This window comes from Microtus pennsylvanicus, chromosome 1 (genome assembly GCF_037038515.1).
Source record: "Microtus pennsylvanicus isolate mMicPen1 chromosome 1, mMicPen1.hap1, whole genome shotgun sequence".
NCBI classification, from domain to species: domain Eukaryota; kingdom Metazoa; phylum Chordata; class Mammalia; order Rodentia; family Cricetidae; genus Microtus; species Microtus pennsylvanicus.
The window spans coordinates 60,831,775-60,854,674 of record NC_134579.1 but is presented as its reverse complement, the minus strand read 5'-3'; the positions used below and the strand labels follow the sequence as shown (position 1 = coordinate 60,854,674).

The window sequence follows — 22,900 nt, the reverse complement described above, 5'->3', positions numbered from 1 at the left end:
GTCATTGACTCCCCCAGGAAACTCACAGGCAAGGGCTATGCAGACTGATACCAGGGCATGGGGAACTGCTCTGGGGAGATCAGGACTTCAGCCTTTTGTGGTAGCCCATTGCCGTTCCATGATCTGGGAGGTATGGGCTATTCCAGCCTCCCATGTCTATGAAAGAGATAAAGTCCGTGTTTTGCTACAGCTTTAGCCGGGGATCACCACTGTGTGTCAAGCAAGCTGGACACCTCTCCTCGTATCTTTTTCCTCCCTTTCCCTCCCATTTACACACCCGCACTCATGCACACATGCACGCACACACGCACACAAGGCACTGGTAAGACTCTCAAAAGTAAGTACTAAAAAGAGTTGTGTCCATGCTGGGGTTCCCAGAGACTACCCTGCTCACATCAAAGGGAGCCTCAACTACAGGCCTCTCTGTGTCCCTCCCGTGGACCAGTGGCAAGGCTTCGTGTAGTGGCTGTTTGTACAATGGCTGGGTATTCCTCCCACACATGGAAGGACCGGTCTTGTTTATTAGTCTGCTTGGTTTCTCCTTCATCCATCCTCCTGAAGGGATGTGCTGGCTCCCTCTGCAGCTATGTGTGTGCTTCTAGTCCAGGGCAGCAGGGCAGGGGGCAGTGACGGTCCCAGGCTGGGCCATGAGGGAAATGACTGGGAGCACAGGAAGAGCTACATCCTGGGCTTGACCAGGCTTCACTCTTCCCCGTCAGGTTGGGGAAGAGTTTCAAAAGGGCTTTTAATGACACTGGGATGTGTCTCTACTGCATGTATTGGCTTCTTGGGATCCCATTCTCTTTGGATGGATGTATACCTTGCTCAACCTAGATGTAGTAGGGAGGGCTTTGGACTTTCCACAGGGCAGGGTGCATTGCCGTCTCTTAGGATTGGAGGGGGAAGGGGTGGGAGGGTCCGTGGAGAGAGTGGGAGGGGAGTGGGAGGAGGGGAGGGAGTGGAAATTTGGTATTTTTATTTTAAGCAATTTTTAAAAAAAGGGCTTTTAAGCCTTTGCTTCTAAGATTGGGAGAGATCAAATACATGCAATTAAGAAAGACAACACCACTTCCCCCCCATATTTTGGGAGAATGCAGGAAAAATTTCTTGGTTTGGAAAACTGAGTTTCCATCTTTGATTTAGTAATCCTACTTCTGGGAACTCCTTCCAGGGTCGGCTGTGAGAAGGACAGACATGGGATCCTACTCAGGGATCCTCAGGGCTGTTACTCAGAGGTACAAAGACCGGAAACACTCGAGGCTGTCGCACAAAGGGCCGGTCATGACAGTCACGGAGCAAAGTCAGCACAGTATTCTCGGCTACTGAAACTACAGTTACACAGGTAAAAACTAAACAAAGCCAGACTAGATAAAGCACTGAACACGTCACACACATAGTGTAAGTGGGAAGCATCCAGACATGGAGGACTAAGCAGTCAGACATTAAATGGCTGAACTTTAAGAAGTTCCTGCCAGGACTGGTGGGGGGCATACCTGGAATCCTTAACACTCAGTAGGTGGAGGCAGAAGGACTGTGGCAAGTTCAAGGCCAGCCTGGTCTACAAAATGAGTTTCAGGCCAGCCAGAGATACATAGTGGGACTGCCTCCGAAAAATAAAACTGTTTTAATAAATCCAACCCTATTTGCTAGGAGTACTGAGACTTATACCAAGCCTGATTATTCCAACAGAAACCAAGTACACTAAACTCAAACAAGCCAGTGTGGGGACAGAGTTAATGCGCCTAAAATGGGACAGCTGCAACACACTGTGTGTGACAAAGAAAAGGACCACATAGATGCCTGGGGCAATCAGTTAAAATTTATCCAGGAACGACTTAACACACATTCACCCCCAACAAACTGTTTGAGGGGACTAGGAGAGGGTTCATGACCTTTCTGTTTTATGTAGGCAATGCAACCTGGGAACTCTACCCTCCCCCTACACACACACACACACACACACACACACACACACACACACACACACACTCTAGTACTGTTCATAGGACGTTTTACAAGGAGGGTGGATGAAGCCAGCAGGCGAGTTCTCATGAAGGTGAAGGGCGGTCCTCTCTGCCTCTGGGAATCCCTTTGGGCACAATGGCATGCTTCTGTTGTTTTATTTCCCAGTGCCCCAGAGTCAAGAGGCCTCAGAATCTAGGGTCTAAACATCTCTGTAGAAGGGGATACAACTGTGTGCTTCTTAGGGTGAGTATCGGCAGGCCGCCACATTTTAATCCCCGGTTGTCCCTCTAGCCTACAGAGGAAGACCTTGAGTAACTACGGGTTAACAACCAAATGCAAAGCAGACAAAATCAAGCTAAAAACCTCTGGAATACTTGTAAGCAGAGCCTAGGACAAGTCTGACATCTCTCTACGCTTGGCCTGCAGACTGACTCAAAGGAGGCTTTCCCAGTACAGAGCACAGGACAGAACACAGTGAGAGCCAGAAACAGCCAGGCCAGCTGCCACTACCTTTACAAAATGACACTCTGGAAGAAAACGGGAAGCACAACCCAGTGCTGGAACTCCCACACGGAGGACCAGAGTCACAAGTAGAAGCCACTATATAAGAAGGCATGGAAAACCCAATGGAGCACAAAGCATGGCTGTAAGGAAAGCAAGGAGAGACAACACAATAGAAGCTCCAGTTGGGCGTGGTAGCCCACGCCTTTACTCCTGGCATTAGGGGGACAGGGGCAAGTAGAGCACTGTGAATTTGGGGCCAGCCTGATCTACATAGCGAGTTTCTGGCCAGAAAAGGCTACACAGTGAGACCCTGCATCAAAAGAACAAAAAGCAAGCCCACGTTCCAGGTCAGCACCTGGGAGGCAGGGCCACTGGAACCGAGTTCTGCTCTAGAACAAGCAGAATGACCTAACCGTCCGGGCGTGTCACTGGACACGAACTTTTCCGATGCCAGCGAACAGGCCATTTTATAAAACAAAGGGCTGTGGCAACAGGGCACGCTTCACTTTTCCATGCTAGACGACACGCTTCCACTGCCAGCATCTCTGCCCTGCATGCCGACATTGCAGTTTTAGTGACACTGGCTCGGGCTGAAGGGACTGCAATTCGACCTGTAGAGCTGACAGCAGAAGACTACTAAAGCACAGGTTGTACGTCAGGCGTCACCCACTGATTGACACTTGAGCCCTCACAGATCCCTTGGAGACAACCAGTTGCTTTTGGCATCATCAGCCTGCAGATACAGTACCGTGACCCTCTCTCAACAGCGTGTGATCCCAGGCAGATTCCTGCTTTAACCAGTCTTCATGTATCCCTCAGCCACCCAGAACAAAGCCAAGCCTCAGCAACTGTGAGAGAGGACATCTACTAACCAACAGCACCTACGTCCCTGTGGGTTCTCTAGGGAAGGCGCTGATGGGGAGGGCAGCGCTGTTCCAGTCTCACAGACTTAGGAAGAGAAATCTCAGCGGGGCTCCTACCATCTCGTCCTGGGTGGGGTCATTGTCAAAGATCTTCATGGGCGGAGGAAGGGGTGTGTGTGACTCTTCATCTGGTTCATCTTCGCCCCAACCCTTCTTGCTCTTCTAGAACAAAAGAACGCCATTAGGTACTGCTACATCAATGAAAGACGCCAATAGTTCAGGACTTGACATTATTGGGAAGAAACACAAAGGGAGAAAGTTTGAAGACAAACCTTTAAACTAATTTTTTCCCCTCCTCTCCCACCCCGCCACACTTTTTCTCCTCAAGTGTCCAGGCTGGTCTTGAACTCATGATCCTGTGTCAGCCTGCTGGGTACTGGGATTATAGGAATGTTATGTGTCACCAGGCCAGGACTAACTTCCAATTTTTTCCAAAAGGCTATTAAACTATCATCCAAATCTCATCTGGTTTTGTGCCATTTACAACTTGAGAAATGGCGGGTAGAACAAAATTATGAGGGGGGGGGGTCTAGTCATGCATCGAGAAGACTGTCTTAGCTTCAGCCGACACTGGAATAGGATCGTTACACAGATAAAGCCAGCATTTTACCCTCCAAGATAAAAATGCATCCCCTATAGTTTTATTACAGAATCTCGGCTCTGCAAGCACTCAAGAGATTACCGAGCCTAACGTCTTGGCTAAAGCCCAGTTCTCTGTGACAAATGTGAGGTCAGAGGCGCTCATTATGGCCCATTTCATCAGCAGCAGCTGTTTCTATCCACGGTCCTCACGGAACTGAAACCTCGCCCGCTGTGACCTTCATACAGTCTTCAGAGCTACCCCTCTGCAACCCGTTATTTGTGTGTTTGTTTGGGATAAGCTCCCACCGTGCAGTCTCAGCTTGCTTAGAACTTAACGTGGAACAAGCTGGCTTCGAATTCAGAGACCAGCTGCCTCTGCCTCCCAAGTGTAGAACTAAAGGAGTGTCACACCACACACGGCATCTGCAACACCCTTGACCTGTGGCATTGCTCACAACGCTTGACTGCAGCTCAGCCACTCGTTTGCTGAGTGACATAGTCTCAAGCCTTGCCTTCTTACTCTGTATCTGGCCAAGTTTGATGCCACCTTCAGTAGAGGCAGGGGATCAACCGCCTCTTCTCTAGCTAGCGCCCTGTCTTGGAATCCGGCAATCTTTGTTTCTCTCTACTTGATTGTCTCAGTGCCTATCAGTCTCGGAATGGGGCATAAATCAAAGCAATCAAGGATCAAGAATGGAAAGTTCAAGATGACGTAGTACTAGAGACGGTAGACCCGTCTGTGTGGGAAGCATGTCAGTGGTCCCTCACAGCAGAAGAGAGCTGGCCCTAGTAGGTACCTCATCAGCGCTGTCTCCCTGAGGGGTTGTCTCATCCCCAGGCTTGGGTGATCCCAGGTCGAAGCTCTTCCTCCCATCGCGTACTTTCTTCTGTTTTTTGATGTTTCCATCTGCTTTCCCACTGTTGAGCCGACGCACGGGGCTGGTTAGCCACTTTTTAAGGGTGTTGGTGGAGCGCTTGGGACCAGGCGAACTGTGGATGGAGTTCAGGGAGTGTTGAGACTGAAGGTTGGCCACCGATTCGGACTTGCCTCCATTTTCCCCGGAGGAATGAGAGTAAGAATCTGAGGAGAAAGGGCAGACGGAAGCATCCTGTCAGAAGTGGTTAAAACAGGTGTTTGAACTGCCGGCTATGGCAGCTTCGTCCTCAGGAAGGTAGGTCCTAAGGCAGAAAGTCAAGGCCAGCTGTGGACCAGGCAAGGGACAGCAGTAACATCTGACACTGACACAAATGTTCACATGTGAGAGGCCAATCCAGGTTTTATGGAAACAGGAACACACGGGAGACAAAGGCTCCTGCTTCTGTGAAGGTTATATTCTGGTGGGAAATACAATAGACCACGAGGACAACAAAATCAAAAAAATGTAAAGTATCATAGATAATGAGAAGCGTTTTACCAGGAAAAAACCATAATATTGGGAAATGCAATGGGGAGGAGAGGGCGCAAATTAATGCTCAGGCAGCCTTGTGACTTGGCATCTGAACGTGGTCCTAATGGCGGCGTTGAGAGACAAGCCATGCGGCCATTTGACAAACGGCCATTCAAGCAAGCCGAAGATGAGCAAATGCAGATGTTCCAAGGTAATATGTGGGGTAGGCTAGGTAGTATGCAGAGGAACACTGTTAGAACTGAGGCAAGTGAAGCAAACGGGAGGGACCACCGGGACCTGGGGTCTTATTTTATTATTATTATTAACATAGCACATTATTATTATTATTATTATGCCTTTGGCTTTTACTTGCAGGGAAAATTCTTAAAAGATGGATACCATCTATCATATATACTAAAATGTCATTCTTATTTTTAACTGAGGACAGTGGACTCAGACTGTCTAAGAGGTCACCATATTCCTTTCAGCTGAGAGACGCTGGTAGCCTGGAGGATGGGCACCAGTGGCTATCAGAAGAGATCAGATTCCGGATTTTTTTGTTTGTTTTTTTTTAGAGACAGGGTTTCCCAGTAGCTATGGAGTCAGTCCTGAAACTTGCTCTGTAGACGAGGCTGGCCTTGAACTCACAGAGACCCGCCTGTCTCTGCCTCTCGAGTGTGCCACCATAGCCTGGTACTGGATATGCTTTGAAAATAGGACAGGCAGAGCTTTCTGACAGATTGTGCATGACATATAAACAAGAAGAGCCAGGATAACTTGGTGTTGCTCCGAACAACTATTAGGATGATAGTTGTTCATTATCGTTTCTGAGGTGGGGCAGAGCATGGGAAGAGCGGCTTTGAGAGTAGACAGAAAGGAGGCCAGTTGTGGCCGTCTGAGATCCTTTTAGACAGATACTAACAGACAAGCTGACGCTGCTGGACTTCAAGTCTGGAGCTCAGGGCTGAAAGTGCTGGTAGCTATCTGTGAAGAGATGGTGCTGGAAGCCATGAGAGAAAACGCCAAGGGACATGAGCACTGGGAAGGGAGAAGCCTGGAGACTCAGCAAGACGGAGGGGGACGAGGAGACAGGGGAAATGTCGGAGAGGCCAGGGGGATTGAAAGTAGTCCTTGGCCTGGAGGCTACGTGTGGGAAGCGTCTGTATGGAGGAAGGAGATTCAGCTGTGTCAAACACTCCTTGACAGGCCGAGGGTACTGACCAAAGAGTTAAGCCTTAAACTTAGTTACACCGACGTCACTGGTGACTTTGCAAAAAAGCAGCTGTGTGATGGAGGGGGCCAGGCTGATTACACAGAGTGGTGGAGAACGGGACAAAGGAAGGCAGCAGAGTGCAGAGAATTTTTGCTTTGTTTCAAAGGGACAATGATTGGAGATCAAGAGAGTTTGTTTTGTTTTGTTAAATAGGAGAAATCAGCATATTGTCTGTAAGCTGTTAGGCCATTTGTTGACTCTCTCAACGCTTTAATGAACTTGCAATAGCCTAAGCATTTTACATGGCCCATCTTATTTCGTTCTTTGACAACATCATGAGCTCATGGGGGTGTACGTGGGGTGAGTCTTATTATCTTCATTTTACTGAAGAGGAAACTGCCCATTTAGAGACATCGATCAATTTGCCCAAGGACGTACACCTCCTAGGGACAGAGTAAGAACTGTATGCCATTCAGCCGGATGGAGCAATAAACTATGCTACTCTTCCTTGATGCATTTCCATGCCCGGTACACCAGTTTCCACCAACTACAGGCACAGCAAACCCAGGGAAGCCATGCTATTGGAGTGAGACAGTTAGAGAAAGCACAGCACAGGGGAAGCATGTAAGACAATCCCCATTTAATTCCTCCAGTTCCTGACATCTGAATATCTGCTAATCTCTGAAGAAACCACCATTAGTTATACAGAGTTCAGCCTACAAAATATTTTGACTAATCCAAGGACATGAGTTTAAAGTCTGTTTCAGGTGTTGTTATAGCTCCTTCTGCTCAGGGATGCTCGTTTTTTTTGTTTATTGACTGTTTTTTAAGATAAGGTTTTTCTGTGTAACATTCCGGGCTGTCCTGGAAGTCACTCTGTAGATCAGGCTAGCCTCAAACTCCCAGAGATCCACCTGCCTCTACCTCCTAGGTACTGGGATTAAAGGTGTGCACCACCATCACAAAGCCAGTAATGCTGTTTTTTGTTATATTGGCATTGGGAAAACAGGGTCTCTAGATGGCTAGATGTTGCACAGCGACATCAGCATATTGGTACTCAAGTCAAGTACCAAGCAAGCATTATTAACTAGTAACAGTGCCACAGAGAAGGAGGTAGACAGTGAGTTCTAAAAATAGAAGACACAGGCTGCGTTTTCATTGACCTCTTGTCTAGCTCTACACACGCTCACATGCACAACAGCAGAGAGGCGTGGGGAGAGAGAGAGAAAGAACAGACCAGCAAGGCAGAGCATGAAACACAAAGATATTTTCGCAAAGCCGTGGGTGATTAAATTGCCAGCAGGCTTGTATGGCCAGACTTGCCTGATAAGTGAGCAGAGTTCAGGGAAGGGTCATATCTGTGTAGGAGGGACTGGCCTGAAGAGGCTTAAGGGAAGAGATGGTTGGAAGGGAGTGTTCCCAAAAGGTAGGATAACAAGAGTAAAAGCACAGTCAGGGAAATGGAAAATAAGTTAGCCAGGCCAAGGTAGGTCCTCGGTAGGGAATAAGATCGGTGGGGGAGAAACTGGGTAGGAGGAAACACTTGTGAAGACATCAGATAATGAATATGAATGTTACTATGAGATTCTGGTGGGAAATGACATGACAAAAAAAAGAGGTAGTTTTGTTTTTCAAATCAGTCTGGCAAGTCTATACCACTATCTTGGGAAGAAGGGTTTGGAACCCAGATGGTCCTATGAGGCCCATGTGCCCAGACTAGGGAATATGATACTGTTAGTGTCTGGGAGACAAGTTAAAGGTAAGTGTGTCATGAGTGCTCATCACTGCGGTCCTGAGACAGCTGATCTCCACCCCAGCCCCATGGCTGCCAGTTTGCATACTGGTATTTTAACCAAGAAAATGGTTGGGTATTTAAACAGTGTTCTTGTGGCTTTTCACGCCTACTCGGAGACTCATGATTTCCTGCGTGACTCTGCTTTAGACCTGGACAAGCCATCTCATCTGGCCTTGGAAACCCTCAAGCTTAGATGAAGCCAGTAGGGCAGAAAAGAAAATCCTGAAACCGAAGTTAGCAAATGCATTTGGCAACAGAGAGCTGCTCCCAGCATCTCCCATGGCCCGAGACCCTGAGCTCCAGGCTGGGGCTTGCTGAGCCTTGGCCCTGCTGGGGCCTTTCTCGGGGACTATTAGGGATTTGTGCATATTTTGGAAAGCAACAGCAGAAGATGGGTGTTTAGAAGCACAAACGCGGAGTTCCTAAAATTCCACAGTACAAAGGAGAATCTAGGGGGCTGCTCTGCTAGGGGGACATCTGGGGATTCACTGCTACCTCTTTATGGACAAAGGTGTAATCTTATCTCAGAAAATTCCTCCCTGGCTGGGGTCTGGCGTGTGTTGACATTATTTCTCAAGTGTTTGGGATGGGTGATAAGCATCTGCAGGAGCACTGATAGAAACAGGGCCTCTCTGCAGACAAGTGGCAGACTCTCCTCATTCACCAGGCCCCAGAGATGCAATGGATTCCAAGTTTTCAGAACCTAGATTTATAGCATGTGCCGTGTCAGCAAAGTGAGAGGCTCAACCACAGCCACTTCTCTTGGTTACCAAGCAAAGCAGACTACGTTCCAAGACGAATCATGGCCTGGCTTTGACATTCACAAATGTATATTAGGAATGGCCATTCCTCTTCCCCTGCTGCTATTGAGTTCTGCCTTTTATGCTTTTTGTATAAAGTAATGACAAGAGTAAAGAAAATGAAAGATCCAGAATATTCTCAGCGTTGTTTCAAGTTGGTTCCAGATAAACAACAGGAGTCACTTAGTGGTGGTCTAAGCAATGGGAATCCCAGTCCGAAGCAATTTTTGATTCATCATCCTAGCCACTGCCCTATCATAAGACAGAGCCATTTTCAAATCACTTTGCAGGGAAGGAGATGGAGTGAAGGGGAGAGGGTCTCACTACATAGTCCTGGAACTCACTCTGTAAACTAGGCTGGCCTCAAACTCAGAGATCCGCTTGCCTCTGCCTCCAGAGTGCTGGGATTAAAGATGTGCATCACCTTGCTTGCCACTCAACTTCAACTATCTGGTTAGGAAGAATGTGGATTCATTTGGACAAGGCAAAGCTTCCAAGTTAATGGTCTCTTCACGGTTATTATGCCCGCACCATCTCTGTAAAATCGCTGTGATTGGTGAAATGCATTCCAGATAGAACCGTTCCCGTGGCTGATTCGCATCAGCTACAACAACCACGCTGTTTCTCACCCAGTCATCATAGCTGAGGTAGGTACCATGCATTAGGATTCCCACACTGGGAAATTATAGTGGTATATTATTTGTATTTTAATATAAATCTTGCCTGAAGACCAGAGGCAAAGCTAAAGCCACTAGAGGTCAGGTAATGGTGACACACACCTTTAATCCCAAATTAAAGGCAGATGGATCTCTGTGAGTTCAAGGCTACCCTGGGCTACACAAGATCAACACAGAAACAGATCCAGCTAGGTGGTGGCCTACCCTAGGACTGGGAGTCACATGTCTTTAATCCCAGCACTAGAGGGAATATAAAATAGGAGGAGAGAGAGGTTCAGTCTGCTTAGTCTGCGGTCGCCTAGCCTTAGTAAAGGCTTCTCTAGTGGCTTGGCTGCTTTGCTTTTCCGGTTTTCGGGTTGAACCCCAGTTTCTGTCTCTGGTTTTTTATTATTCGTGCTACAGGAAATAGAAAATGAGAGTGCGTCAGCAAACCAAGGACTGCAGTCAGTGGCAGAAGCAAAACGCAAACCCAGACTTTGCATTGGCAGCCCGTGCCTTTAACCTTATTTCTCTACATGTTTATCCCACGTATTCCTTTAGCCTATATGATCGTGATTTAAGGGTCTATCCAATGGCTAGTCTATCCAGCATTTTAAAAATAAACTTACACATACAATGTATAAATGATAACATTTCAGTGTTGAAAACTATCTTCAGAAAACAGTCACACACTAGGAACAAAACTGGGACCAGAACCCAGGCATCCCCTTGACCACTTGGGGCCCTGGTCAATGCACGCTCTTCACTCTGAGATTTGGGGCTGATCTGGGGACTGGAGTTAAGAGTGAGAAGACAAACGGAACTGTGGACACTGTAGTAAATGAGACTCCCTGATCTGCTCTCTGCAACAACTCATTTCCCAAGGCAAATTTTACTATGGAATATTGTTTAAAAAAAAACAGAAAAAATGACATATCATCTAGTTATTTTAAATGTACACTTTTTGTCACATTTGCTCCAGCTATTTTTTTTAAAAAAATGAAATTAGCTGAAGACGTTTATTTATTTTTGCAATGTCACACCCTTCTTCTCCATCCCAGAGTAAAGTCGGCTCTGAGGTTGGTATGCCTCATTCACGTCGACGCCGTTTGTATATGCAAAGATGGTCTTGTTTGTGTTTTATATAGTCATAATATAGACGTTATTTTGCAACTTGCAAATCTCCTAGCTCAGCAATGACGCTTTAACATGGGTCATCTCCTAGAGATGACAAGTACCTCCTTCTCTGTGTGACCCTCAGAACAGGAGCTTCTGACAGACTCTGCACAGGGCAGGTGAACAGCCGGAGTTCAGGGGCTCAGCTGTTTAATCATTTAGATTAAACCTGCCCGTAGTGTTGTCAGCGTCTCCCTGGGGCCAGGGCTCTGTCATTCCATGTGGGTTTAGTCACCGTGCAGCATGAGTCCAGCAGCTCAGAAGCTAGTGCTGTCTGCTCCCCCGAAGATGAAATCTAGGGAAAGCCAGGACAGCTTGCTTGCTGCAGGCATCCATCCTCACAGTCCTGTCTAGGCAAACGCCATCTTTTCCTACACTAAGCAAGCCAGAAGGTACTGAAAAGAATATGGCTAGGAGCAGAATATGGGAGAAAGGACTATATCTCCACAGAAGGAGAAAACAGCTCTACTAGTTGTGAGTTTAGCATCCCCAAGGACCAAAACAGTGCACTGATAGGTTTCAGCTGAACCCCAGGGAACACATAAGAGGAAAACACAAACGTCGATTCTCTATTCCCAACACAGGTCTCACACTATACACACGTGGTTTTTCTTACATATCAAGCCAGCAATTGGTTCATCAGTGGCACCAGTTAGACGTCCCTAATTCAAGTCAACCCTGGCACTGTCAGCCTTAGAAGGCATTAGATCCCATAGGTCGGTGGCTCGGTCCCCGGTTCTGCTCTTCATTGCCACCTGAGAGGCCATCACAAGCCCTAGGTTGTTTTACCTCTGCTTTTATTGACCGGCCACAAACTGAGATTCCCACAGCCTCCTTTTTGGGCTTGATTAATTTTCTGCATTGACTCTCAGAGCTCAGGGAAACAATGCTTACTGACTTATTATAGAAGATCAATCAAAAGACACAAATGATAGTTTCTAGGGCATTAAAGGTGGCTCTTCCATCCCTCTTTAGATGTACTATCTCTCTGGTACCCACCTGCATCACACTACCCAAAGCTTCTCTGAACTCCATTCTCTTTGGGAGTTTCTAGGGAAGCTTCAATCTATAGACACGGTCGACTAAATTGCCAAACAACATAACCTTTAGCCCCTCTCCTCACCCCAAAAGTTGTGGGGTGAGGTTGATAATCCCAACTGTGTAATCCTGCCATGGTAGTTGGGTGACCTGAACCCACTGGGAGGGGCTCACAAAGAATCACCACTTTGGAGATTCCTATGATTTGAGATGTTGTATACTGGGAAACAGATAATAATGCCAAATGTGTATCAGGGTCCGTGTATGTGTAAGGTGACTTCCGGAGGATTTCCTAGGCTGTTCTGAACGGTACCTCTCAAGGTTGGAAAACTCATTTTCAATCCATTCTTATGCATTCAATCACGCCAACAGCATGTTTCCATATAATGTGTAATAATGTATCATGAAACTGATAAAAACACACAAGATCTAGTTGTTGTTTTAGACAGGGTCTTGGTGTGTAGTTTTGGCTGGCCTGGAATTCACTATGTACACCAAGTTGGCCTGTAACTTACAGAAATCTGCCTGCCTCTGTCTCACAAGTGATTGGACTTAAAGATGTACATACACCGCTGCACATGGCTAAGGGTTTAATATAAACCTTTACGTATCTGATTTAGATCAGTGGTTCTCAACCTGTGGGTTTCGATTCCTGGAGTGGGGCGGGGGGGGGAGGGGAGTCAAACAATTCCTTCACAGCGGTCACCTAAGACCATTGGAAAACATAGATATGTACATTATGATTCATAACAGTAGCAAAATTACAGTCATTAAGTGGCAATGAAAATGATTTTACTATTTGGGGGTCACCCCAACATGAAGAACTGTATTAAAGGGTAGCAGCATTAGGAAGGCTGAGAACCACTACTCTAGATGGTCGTTAGGTCTGTAAGTGGCTTCCTGGTATTTATCATAAGACTGTATGGGAAACTTTGACTCCGATGGTTAAAATAGAAAACCCCCAAAATTCCTAACATTGTGACATGTTTACAGAAAGGTCCTTTAGCCTCCTGGCTCCAAAAATACAGAAAGAGTTGTAAATCCAGCCAATTTATCTCCACGCCTTCAGTTATGTCAATATATTTGCCTGAAAAGGGTATGTACACAGATATCCGGGCTTTCTCTGTCTTTCTAGGAGTAACTTAGTATTTTTCATACCAGAATGACCATGTGGGAGTCTATAAGATGGGCAGACCAAGAGGAAAAATTCTCTGGATGATAAATACATATATGTTTGTAAGCATGTGTAACACAGACCTATAGTCAGTATGAATATGTCCTCAATGGCCTAGGGTAACGAGCTGGACAGGTCTTTTAAGGGAATGCTCATCAAAGCCAAACCCCTAGTTACATATTCAGCAGAGGGCCTGATGCTGTGTACCACCAGCTCTTGGTGTGGCTGGCTTCCCGGCAAACCATCTGCTTGGCATCATGATGCCTAGGCTGCTCAGTGCTGGAGAATGAAGCAAGCTGCTCCAGAGCCAGCAGTGGGAACTGAAGCCGAGAGAGAAACCTGGCTGAGCCGTGGGCACTTGCTGCCACAGCAGTTTAGCCTGAACTGAGCAAGCTCGCCGTGGCACAGGATATCCCGCTCCCCTTAGTCATTCTCAAGTCTCAAACACACAAGGTAAGCCCCTGCTCCTGCTGACTGCACCAAAGCCCTGTGCTAGCTTCAAGAGTTCCTCTCCAGTGAGTCTTCTACCAGCCCACCTCTCTTGACTGAGACTTGGCATCTTTATAAACGTTGTATATTTAAATTCCTATTCCTTTAACATTGGTGTCTGATTTTCCTCATTGAAGTACAAAATCATGGGCCACTCTGAACCCCGAATCCTTGGTCTTGGGTTCTGTCTTAGTTCACTTCCACTTAGTGACCCCTTCCTTTGCCCCATGCTGCTATTCTAGCACAGAATGCAGAGAAGAGCCACAGAGCTGATTCTGAATTCAGTGGCACTTACACAGGCCAGACATTCTTCTACCTCCACAGCCCTCTGGAACGTCAGTTCTTCACAGGACAGTCTCTGCTGACAGTCTTCATAGAAGACTCCATCTCCACAGGAGTCTCCTTAATTCCGTCCTAACTCAGTTCTCATTACCCGCAGCTCCTGCTGACTGTCCACCCATCGCTTTACCCTTCATCCCACGCTTTAGCTCCTTCCGAGCTGCCACAGAAGCAGAGGTTCACTGAGAAAGTTGCCAACCGCTTATCTTCAGGGTTTCCTTGACCCCAGCTACCCTTGCATCATTTCTGAGACAGAAATGGAGAAAAGGAAAGCCCTCAGGGGTCCTAAATGCCATCCTTCCTCAGATAAGCATGCCCTAAAGTTTGAGGCTCCACTGACAGGTTCTGCTGCTCTATCAATTCCTTCTTATTGTGACACCATGTCGCGGGCTTTGTAAGCTGAGGTCTGTCTCCACTGACCAGTGGTAGATTTAGAAGCTCGATCCATCGCATGAGGTGGAAGCCTGTGAAACTGTTCCACTGCTCCCCAAGGGCAAATATCCTAGACCTCCCTCCAACCTCCGCACCCATCTCATTCTCCTGGATCTGGCCACACGCTCTGGAAAGGGAACGTGCGCTCCTTCCAGGCTGCGTCGAGGTCTCAAGAACTGCTCAAATGAGCCAATAAATGAACATGGTGCAATGTTACTCATTCTGAACCAACAAAGGATGCACCGTATTCGCATTAAAACCAAAGTACAGAGCTTTTATTGTTTAAAAAAATAAATGAGTGTTCCATGTCAGGTTATCAACCCGTTGGCTCATATATCAGATATTTACATTATGATTCATAACAGTAGCAAAATTAGGGACTGGAGAGATGGTTCAGCAGTTAAGAGCACTGGTTACTCTTCCAGAGGACCTGGGTTCAATTCCCAGCACTCACATGGCAGCTCACAACTGTCCGTAACTCCAGTTCCAGGGAATCTGACACCTTCACACAGATATACATGCAGGCAAAATACTAGTGAACATAAAATAAAATTTAAAAAAAACTATTAAAAACAGAAGCAAAATTAGTTATGAAGTAGCAACTAAATAATTTTATGGCTGGGGTCGCCGCAACATGAGGAACTGTATTAGGGATCACAGCGTTAGGAAGGTTGAGAGGCACAGCTCTATGCGGTATCATCTAGCATTCCCTAGATTGCTATGAGGAAAGTCCTTGATAACAAAGACTGTGAGGGATGTAGAAGACGATGGGAGGCTCCTAAAGAAACAGGAACTGGGGCTGTCGATGCTGCACACCTGTAACCCAGCTCTCAGGAGCCCGAGGCAGGATTGGGAATGCAGGCTAGCCTGGGATACACAGCAAGACTTTTATTTTCAAAATCTGTACAAAACACAACAACAAACTGAAAAAAAAAAGAAATACCATATAACCCAGCAAGCAGCTCTCCTGGGGCAGTCTCTTATGCCCCAACAAGATTATGTGATATTATTTGGGGATAAAACCAAAGGAAATGAAAGCACAACCTAATAAACATATCTGTGTCCCAATGTTCCTTGTAGTGTTGTTCACCGTGATCAGGGCAGGAAAACTGCCAGTGTTTTTTTGGACAAATGCATAACACATGCATATTAGGCACATTTTACATAATATTATTCAGCCTTTAAAAATTTACCTATTTGTCACAACACAAATGAACCTGAAAGACAGTGGACTAAATGAGATAAGCCAGGCACAGAAAATGATTATATGATATTTCTTAAAGTGAAATCTTTAAAAAGTTATATGTATGTATGCATGTGTGTGTGTGTGGGGGGCAAATATAACAGAGGAAGAGAATAAAACAGTAGTCACCCGGTGCAGGGAGTGGGACTGAGAAGAAAGACATGGCGGTCAGGGGATGTGACGGGACAGACAGGTGGCTGACCAGGTCTAGAGGTCTAACGCACGATGGGAGGATCAGCATTGGCTTTGGTTGTCCTTGCCATGAAAGAAGGGGCAACTCTGAAATGACGTCTGGTTCTGTTTCACCATAGGAACCATTTGACTATCTATCTGCGTCCCTAAAATCATGTCCTGCAGCTTAAAAATATACAACAAAATTTACTCAAAAACAAAATTACACGCAACGACACTCTCCCTTCCCCCTTTTTGACAGTGTGCACATACTCAGTTTAACCCTGTTACATCACATGCTACAAACGACTCCCACAGGCTGTCGAGGCTAACTCAGTCTCTCGCCTGTCACGGGCTCTCACAAAGGGTTCTGCGCTACCATCTTCCTTGTATTGTCTGTCACTGCCCTCCTCAGCTCATTCAGTCCACCTGGGTCAACTCCACCACAGCCTCCACACTGGTCTCTGCATTCACTGGATACAGCTCTGCTACTATGGCAACCACACCACCTTGTTCAGCCACTCTCGCAAACCTGATCACCAAGACCCACTTGTCAGACTGTCATTGCATCTGCTTAGTCAGGCTCGAGTGAACCCTTTCAGCCCCTTCAGCATCTGGGCACCAGTCATAGCAAGGCTCTCAAACCACGGTCTTTAGGCAAGGAGTATCAGCCCCACCTAGGACTTGAGTAGAGATGGAAAGTCTCAGGTCCTGTGGTAGGTCAGAAACTATGTGGGTGGCTTGCCATGGGACTCGGGCATCTCAAGTTTGAAAAGCACTATTCCATAGGAAGGCTCCACTCTGGTCTAATTCCTCAAGTCAACAACATAACCACCATGCTACATGCCTCCTGGCTCCCCTTCCCCTTGAGGTGTCTGCTCTTCTGAAAATGATCCAGGAGTCTTGAACAGTTAAAGCCAGACACTGTCCTTTTCTCTGACAGCACGCTTGTGTCCCTCCTTGGGCACTGATGAATGCCAGTTTACAGTTACCTTGCTGTGGAATGCCCTTGAGGACAGATGTATTACCTGTCTTTGCACCCTGTGCATAAATTCTTTAGTCATTACATTACCAGTAAGGAATAGTGCAGGGCTAGAAAAGATAAATCATTGGAGTGTGGGTATTTTTAGGACCAAAGACCTCTAAGAAAAAGTCATTGTCAGTGTGGTCCCCGACTCCTAGACAGTAATGTAGCTATCAACACAGACTTCTGTTTCCTGCGTTCCTTAAGATGGTCAAGGTATTGCCCTTTTAAAGACAACTGAAATGAAGTCACTTGTTTCTTGACTATTTGAACCTTTAATACGGCAGCGTAAGTGCTGTCTGCAGAGGGAACGCAGCACTTAGCAAACGACTATTAAAATGTCCTTGGCCTCAGTGTGGCTGGCATGGATCTTGGCTAGCACTCCATTCAAGGCCAGGATACAAATGTGAACTGGACTCCTGAGGAGAGTGTCCTGACATCAGAGTTGCTGGTCAAACCCAAAACCTGTTGCAAAGGCCCCAGCAGGAGACTCGCCACCGTCGTGTTCAGTTATTTTAAGCTGATCTGTCACCACAAGAAAGCCTACCCTGAAGGCCGTGGGAAGCCGGCCTGGATTCAGGTGCTGATGTGCCCTTTGCAGTAACCTTGCTCAAAGTAACTTCCAGAGGCTTCTCTGCAGGGATGGGGAGGAGCTGGGAAGGGTGACTGGAAAGCTTAAGACTGTCATTAAGTGCTGCTCAACTCTAATGCTGACGTGGAAATTCTCCTAGGGAACAGAGACAAGCAAGAGAAAACTGACCTCGTGCAGGAAAAAGCAGCTGACTGAAGGTTAACAACGGCCTGTTCCAGTGTTCTGTTTTGGTTATCTACAGTGTGTGTGTGTGTGTGTGTGTGTGTGTGTGTGTGTGTGCCTGCGTGCATGTGTATGTGCATGCGTACTTGTACACACATAAACGTGTGTGCATGCATGTGTGTAAGTAGGGAAAGGAAATGTGAAGGCTCAGACTCTCCAGGCTTCACCCGATGGAAGATTCTTCAGTCTACTTCTGCCATGCTTCTCTAGTACCTGCGCCTAGGGGGCTTCCTCTGGGATTCACTCCCTGGACTTGGAGGAAAACAGCTTCCTCCTGCATTTCTCAGCACAGGGCTCTTTATACACGGTACTCCTGTGCCTGTCTCGGCCTCCTCACCCCCAGGGGCTCAGAGTCACGGCACGTGTGCATGGCTAGGGAGGCCCACTACCTGCCTGCTGGGGCTGGGCTTTCCAGACTGACCCCACCAGCAATATCTCTTCAGAATCTTTTACTTTGACCATAATTTCAGATCTGGAGAAAAGTCGCAAGACCAATACAAAAATCTCTACACACCCAGCCCCCACCTACCTTCTGACCTCAGAATGAATTACACAGATTTCTCTTTCTCTCCAAATATTTCAATGTGTTTTTTACTTAGTGAAGCAGAGATGTTTTCTTGCATGGCCATTGCACATTGAACCAAGCCTTACTTTAGCATGCTCTCTGTTCAGATGCCACCAACTGTCCCCATGTCCTTTACAGACAGGTGGGATTACCATGCTCTGTATACCTTTCACGAGGACAAAACAGCTCTGTTGCTGTGTGCCCCCCACTTTGGGTTTGGCAGATGTTTGGAGTTAGGGTGTCGCTGCTAGAGAAAGTCCCCAAACACTGCATCGGAAGCATAAGTATGGACTGGACGCTTCTAGGGCTGTTAACTTGGGTCCTCTGGCTGAAGCAGCATCTCTCACGGGCACTGTGTTCTAGCCCAGCAACTCAAACAGCACACTCCTGGAGCCCAAGCCTTTCAAATTCTCTGTAGTTTTGCCTTGCCTAACCTGGGGCGTCTCCATGACAACTTAGCTATACATAATGCCTGAGCATAACTACCATGTAACAGACTCAAGTTCATTCACGAGACAGTTCCCTGGGCACAAACAGGAGAGTAGAGAATTTACTGCTTCACACAAGACACGGGGAAACACATAGTGAAAGTCGTGAGTGCACTAAAAGTTAGAACTAGACTCTTAAAAATTAATAACTTTTAATGAGCTTACAAAATAATGGGTTCATTAGGACATTTTCACACATGGGTATCATGTACTCTGTTCACACATGCCCTTGCTCCCCCCTCCTCCCAGCAAGATTTTGTTTAAAATTTGCAAGTTTTGCTTAAAGCTACTACTAATATTTGAGTCTTCAGCCTCTCGGGGAAAATAAAATGTGCCAAGTTGAAGTGTTCATGTGTGAGCCTCATTTTGAAAGCTAGCCCCGGGTTCAGGTTCACACCCCAAACATGAACCTCTTCGGCAGATTTTGAACGGTCATTGAAAATGATGTGAGTTAGCTGGGTGGTGGTGGTGCACACCTTTAATCCCAGTACTCAGGAGGCAGAAACAGGTAGAGCTGAGTTCAAATCCAGTCTGGTCTACGGAATGAGTTCCAGGATAACCTGGGCTACATTGAGGGAACCTGTCTTGAGAAACCAAATATGTATAAAATGAACTTTTGTGGGGAGACATGATGTTCTGGCTGGATCAGTTGACTGCTTCTGTTATTCAAACACATGGGAAGACCCTCATGATAAGGAGCAACGGTTGCTCTTGAGTCTTGAGCAGAACAGACTCAATGAGAAAGCCGCAGGCTGAACAATGCTAGCAGCATTCGAAGATACTAGCAGGCAGTGGTACACTTCCATTCGCCCAGGTTGAATGTAAATGTAAAAGGCAGGAGAAGTGGCAAGGAAGTGTGAGAGGTCAGACTGGCAAGACCTAGGGGCTCAAGAGCTGGCTTTTGAGTGTGGACAGCAATGAACCAATTGCTCAACTGTTCTAGCGAACAATGAGACTTAAGCACAAGGAGAGCTGAGTCGAGCTTAGACTGGGAAGACGCCATCAGACCCTGGGAAGGTCACTTCCAATTATACTTAGGATTAGATACGGCTTCATCAAGCATCTACTGTCCTTGGGGAAGGTGAGACAAGTTGACACCTTGTTCTGTAGCCAAGAGCCAGTTCCCAAGATTTGTGAGCAGTATTTGAACATTTCCCAATCAAGAAAAACATTCAAGGTACCCAATGAGCTGCTAGGAATTAGGGAACTTGTTTACTTAAGGCAAAGGTCAAATCTCAGACATCTTTAGGGATCAATAGGCGAGACATGCAGGAAAACTGGGCTCTGGGCAGGCAGAAGTAAGGGCTGGGGCATAACGGAGGGTGGAAAGTCTGCTAAAGACAATTGTGTGTGTGTGTGTGTGGTTTTATGAGACAGGGTTTCTCTGTGTAACAGCTCTGAATGACCTAGAACTCACTCTGTAGACCAGGATGGCCTCAAACTCACAGAGATCCACCTGCCTCTGCCTCCTGCATGTTGGAATAAAAAGTGTGAGCTACCACCATCCAGCATGCTAAAGACATTCTTATTTGGGTATTTTTCAAAAAAGAGCCCTAAACTCTGCTACCAAACACCAAATGTCTTGGACCACAGGTCTGCAACTTTGCTTCTTTTGCCCAATGGTAGTGAGGCCTTCTCACTAGATTCCCAGACAGTGACCTAGGCGAAGTATGACTACCAGGAGTGACCCTGCAGAGGTAAACAGAGCTAGACTACCCCCAAAGGAGCACCTCTTTCTAGAAGCTAAGGCTCAATGATGCCTAGACTCTGCCCGCTGTGAGGGGTCTTCTATTACTTGAACACTTGGTGTTAAGATGTTGCATTATTATCAGTTTATTCAACAGCTGTTTGAGTGTCTTCCACGTGCCAGGTGATAGTCCAGACATGGGCAGTGGCGGTGCAGGAGGCAAAATCCCTGACAACATTCTAACGGAGTTAGCTAATAAATGAATAAATGAGTTAGAAAACCTCCCAATAGTATCTGGAGAATTAAAACGAGCAGGAGAGTGATGGAGGAGGGTCATCTTTCTATCTGTTGTTTCATTGGTTAAGTAATAAAGAAAACTGCTTGGCCCTGATAGGACAGAAAATTAGGTAGGCGGAGTAAACAGAACAGAATGCTGGGAAAAAGAAGCCGAATGAGTGAGTCGTCATGATTCTCCCACTCCAGACAGACGCAGGTTAAGGTCTTCCCTGGTAAGCCACCTTGTGGGCTACACAGATTATTAGAAATGGGTTAGATCAATATGTAAGAGCTAGCCAATAAGAGGCTGGAACTAATGGGCCAAGCAGTGTTTAAATGAATACAGCTTCAGTGTAATTATTTCAGGTATAAAGCTAGCCATGCGGGAGCCAGGGTGGCTGGAACACAGCCCCGCTGCTCCAACTACAACAAAGAGGCGATTTGGGTCTAAGGATATGATGCTTTGGAAAGGAGTTTCTTCTTTTGTTTTCACAGAGGATGAGACCCTGTGGATTGCATCTATCCCAATATGGTATAATAGACCACGCCCTCCTGAAAGGTTGCAGTGAACACCCTCAAAAAATTACTTCACTCAACTGCCAACTGAGATGACCCTGGCACACAGGTTATACCATTAAAGACCTAATTAACACCGCCCCCATTCAGCAGGAAGCAGTTTGGAGAGAAATAACTGCGCCCATATTCCCAAATACTGTTTATAAATATTCTTTTACATTTAAAGGGGGATATGATATAGATATGAATAATTTGCATTGGTATGGATTTTAAGGTCAATTTTGTTATATGTATATGTATTTCTGATATTGATTAAGGTATTGTGATTGTGTAGTTCATTTTAAAATGTAATGTATATGGGTTGTTAATGGATAATCATCAACAATAGTCAAGCTTGTAGTCATGTTAGATTTTCTAGATATATAGAGATATATTTCAGTTAGATAGGCATTCTTCATATCTTTCAAAGACTGCAGAATATGGCATTTTAATGTTTTAATAACTTAGGGCTTTTCATGACAATGAGACACATCTGCTCCTGGCAGCACCAGCTACTTCAAGAGGAAGATGGGCATCGAAGAGGCTAGTTATGGAGTTTGATAGCCATCTGGGCAAGAAACTGCTCTTGCCTGGACTGATGCATAAACTGGACACAAAGAACCCGCAGAAAGAGGACTGCTGAACTTGCCTAAAGGTGAGATGGTCTTTCGGGGTTCCTGGTTCATGAAAGTCTGCGAGACATTCTGCAGGATACAGAAGAAAGTGACTGTCTTTGGAATTTCCTGCTTTGTGGAGGTGTCTGCTGGATACTATGGGCCTGTAGGCCGAAGATGGATGCCCCAACAGTACAGAGGAACTTTGGGTGACTGTCCAGGCAGCAAGATGTTTCTGTCATTTCTAGAGTTTTGGAAGTTGTTTGCTTAGGTAATATTATATCCTTCTGGAGTCTTTGATGGAGTTGAAGAATGGATAGTTATAGTTTTCCTTAGTTATGAGAAAATATAAAGTAGATATAAATATTGTAATTGTAATTCTTACTTGATAACTGTTTTGTTATATGTAATTTTACTATGTCAAAATGAATGCCTTTCTTTTTTGTTTAAACAGAAAAAGGGGAAATGATGGAGGAGGGTCATCTTTCTATCTGTTGTTTCATTGGTTAAGTAATAAAGAAAACTGCTTGGCCCTGATAGGACAGAAAATTAGGTAGGCGGAGTAAACAGAACAGAATGCTGGGAGAAAGAAGCCAAGTGAGTGAGCCGCCATGATTCTCCCACACCAGACAGACGCAGGTTAAGATCTTCCCTGGTAAGCCACCTCGTGGGCTACACAGATTATTAGAAATGGGTTAGATCAATATGTAAGAGCTAGCCAATAAGAGGCTGGAACTAATGGGCCAAGCAGTGTTTAAATGAATACAGTTTCCGTGTAATTATTTCGGGTATAAAGCTAGCCGTGCGGGAGCAGGGGCGGCTGGAACGCAGCCTCGCTGCTCCAACTACAACAGGAGAGGGCTTGGATGATGTCTTCGGCATGAGAAGCTGGTGACGGTCTGTTTGAGAAGGGATGTCTAACCTAAAGACAGGTAGGAGATGGCCCTGGGGATGGAGGGGCTAGGCTTCCTGCTAAGGGCCCTAGCTGC

General features: G+C 46.3%; 1 protein-coding gene across 25 annotated transcripts in view; it reads right to left on the bottom strand.

Annotated features, from left to right (window-relative positions):
• The window catches only part of Kalrn (kalirin RhoGEF kinase), a 605,871-nt gene that overhangs the window by 69,964 nt on the left and 513,007 nt on the right, over positions 1-22,900 (bottom strand). For 19 of the 25 annotated variants that reach the window (XM_075965457.1, XM_075965494.1, XM_075965525.1 and 16 more), the window contains 2 exons: positions 4,772-5,055; positions 3,450-3,554 (listed from right to left, as the gene is read on the bottom strand). In XM_075965457.1, the coding sequence (XP_075821572.1) occupies positions 3,450-3,554; positions 4,772-5,055 (389 nt within the window). The remainder of the gene's footprint in view (positions 1-3,449; positions 3,555-4,771; positions 5,056-22,900) is intronic. The other 6 variants (XM_075965466.1, XM_075965448.1, XM_075965541.1 and 3 more) reach the window with 1 other exon arrangement.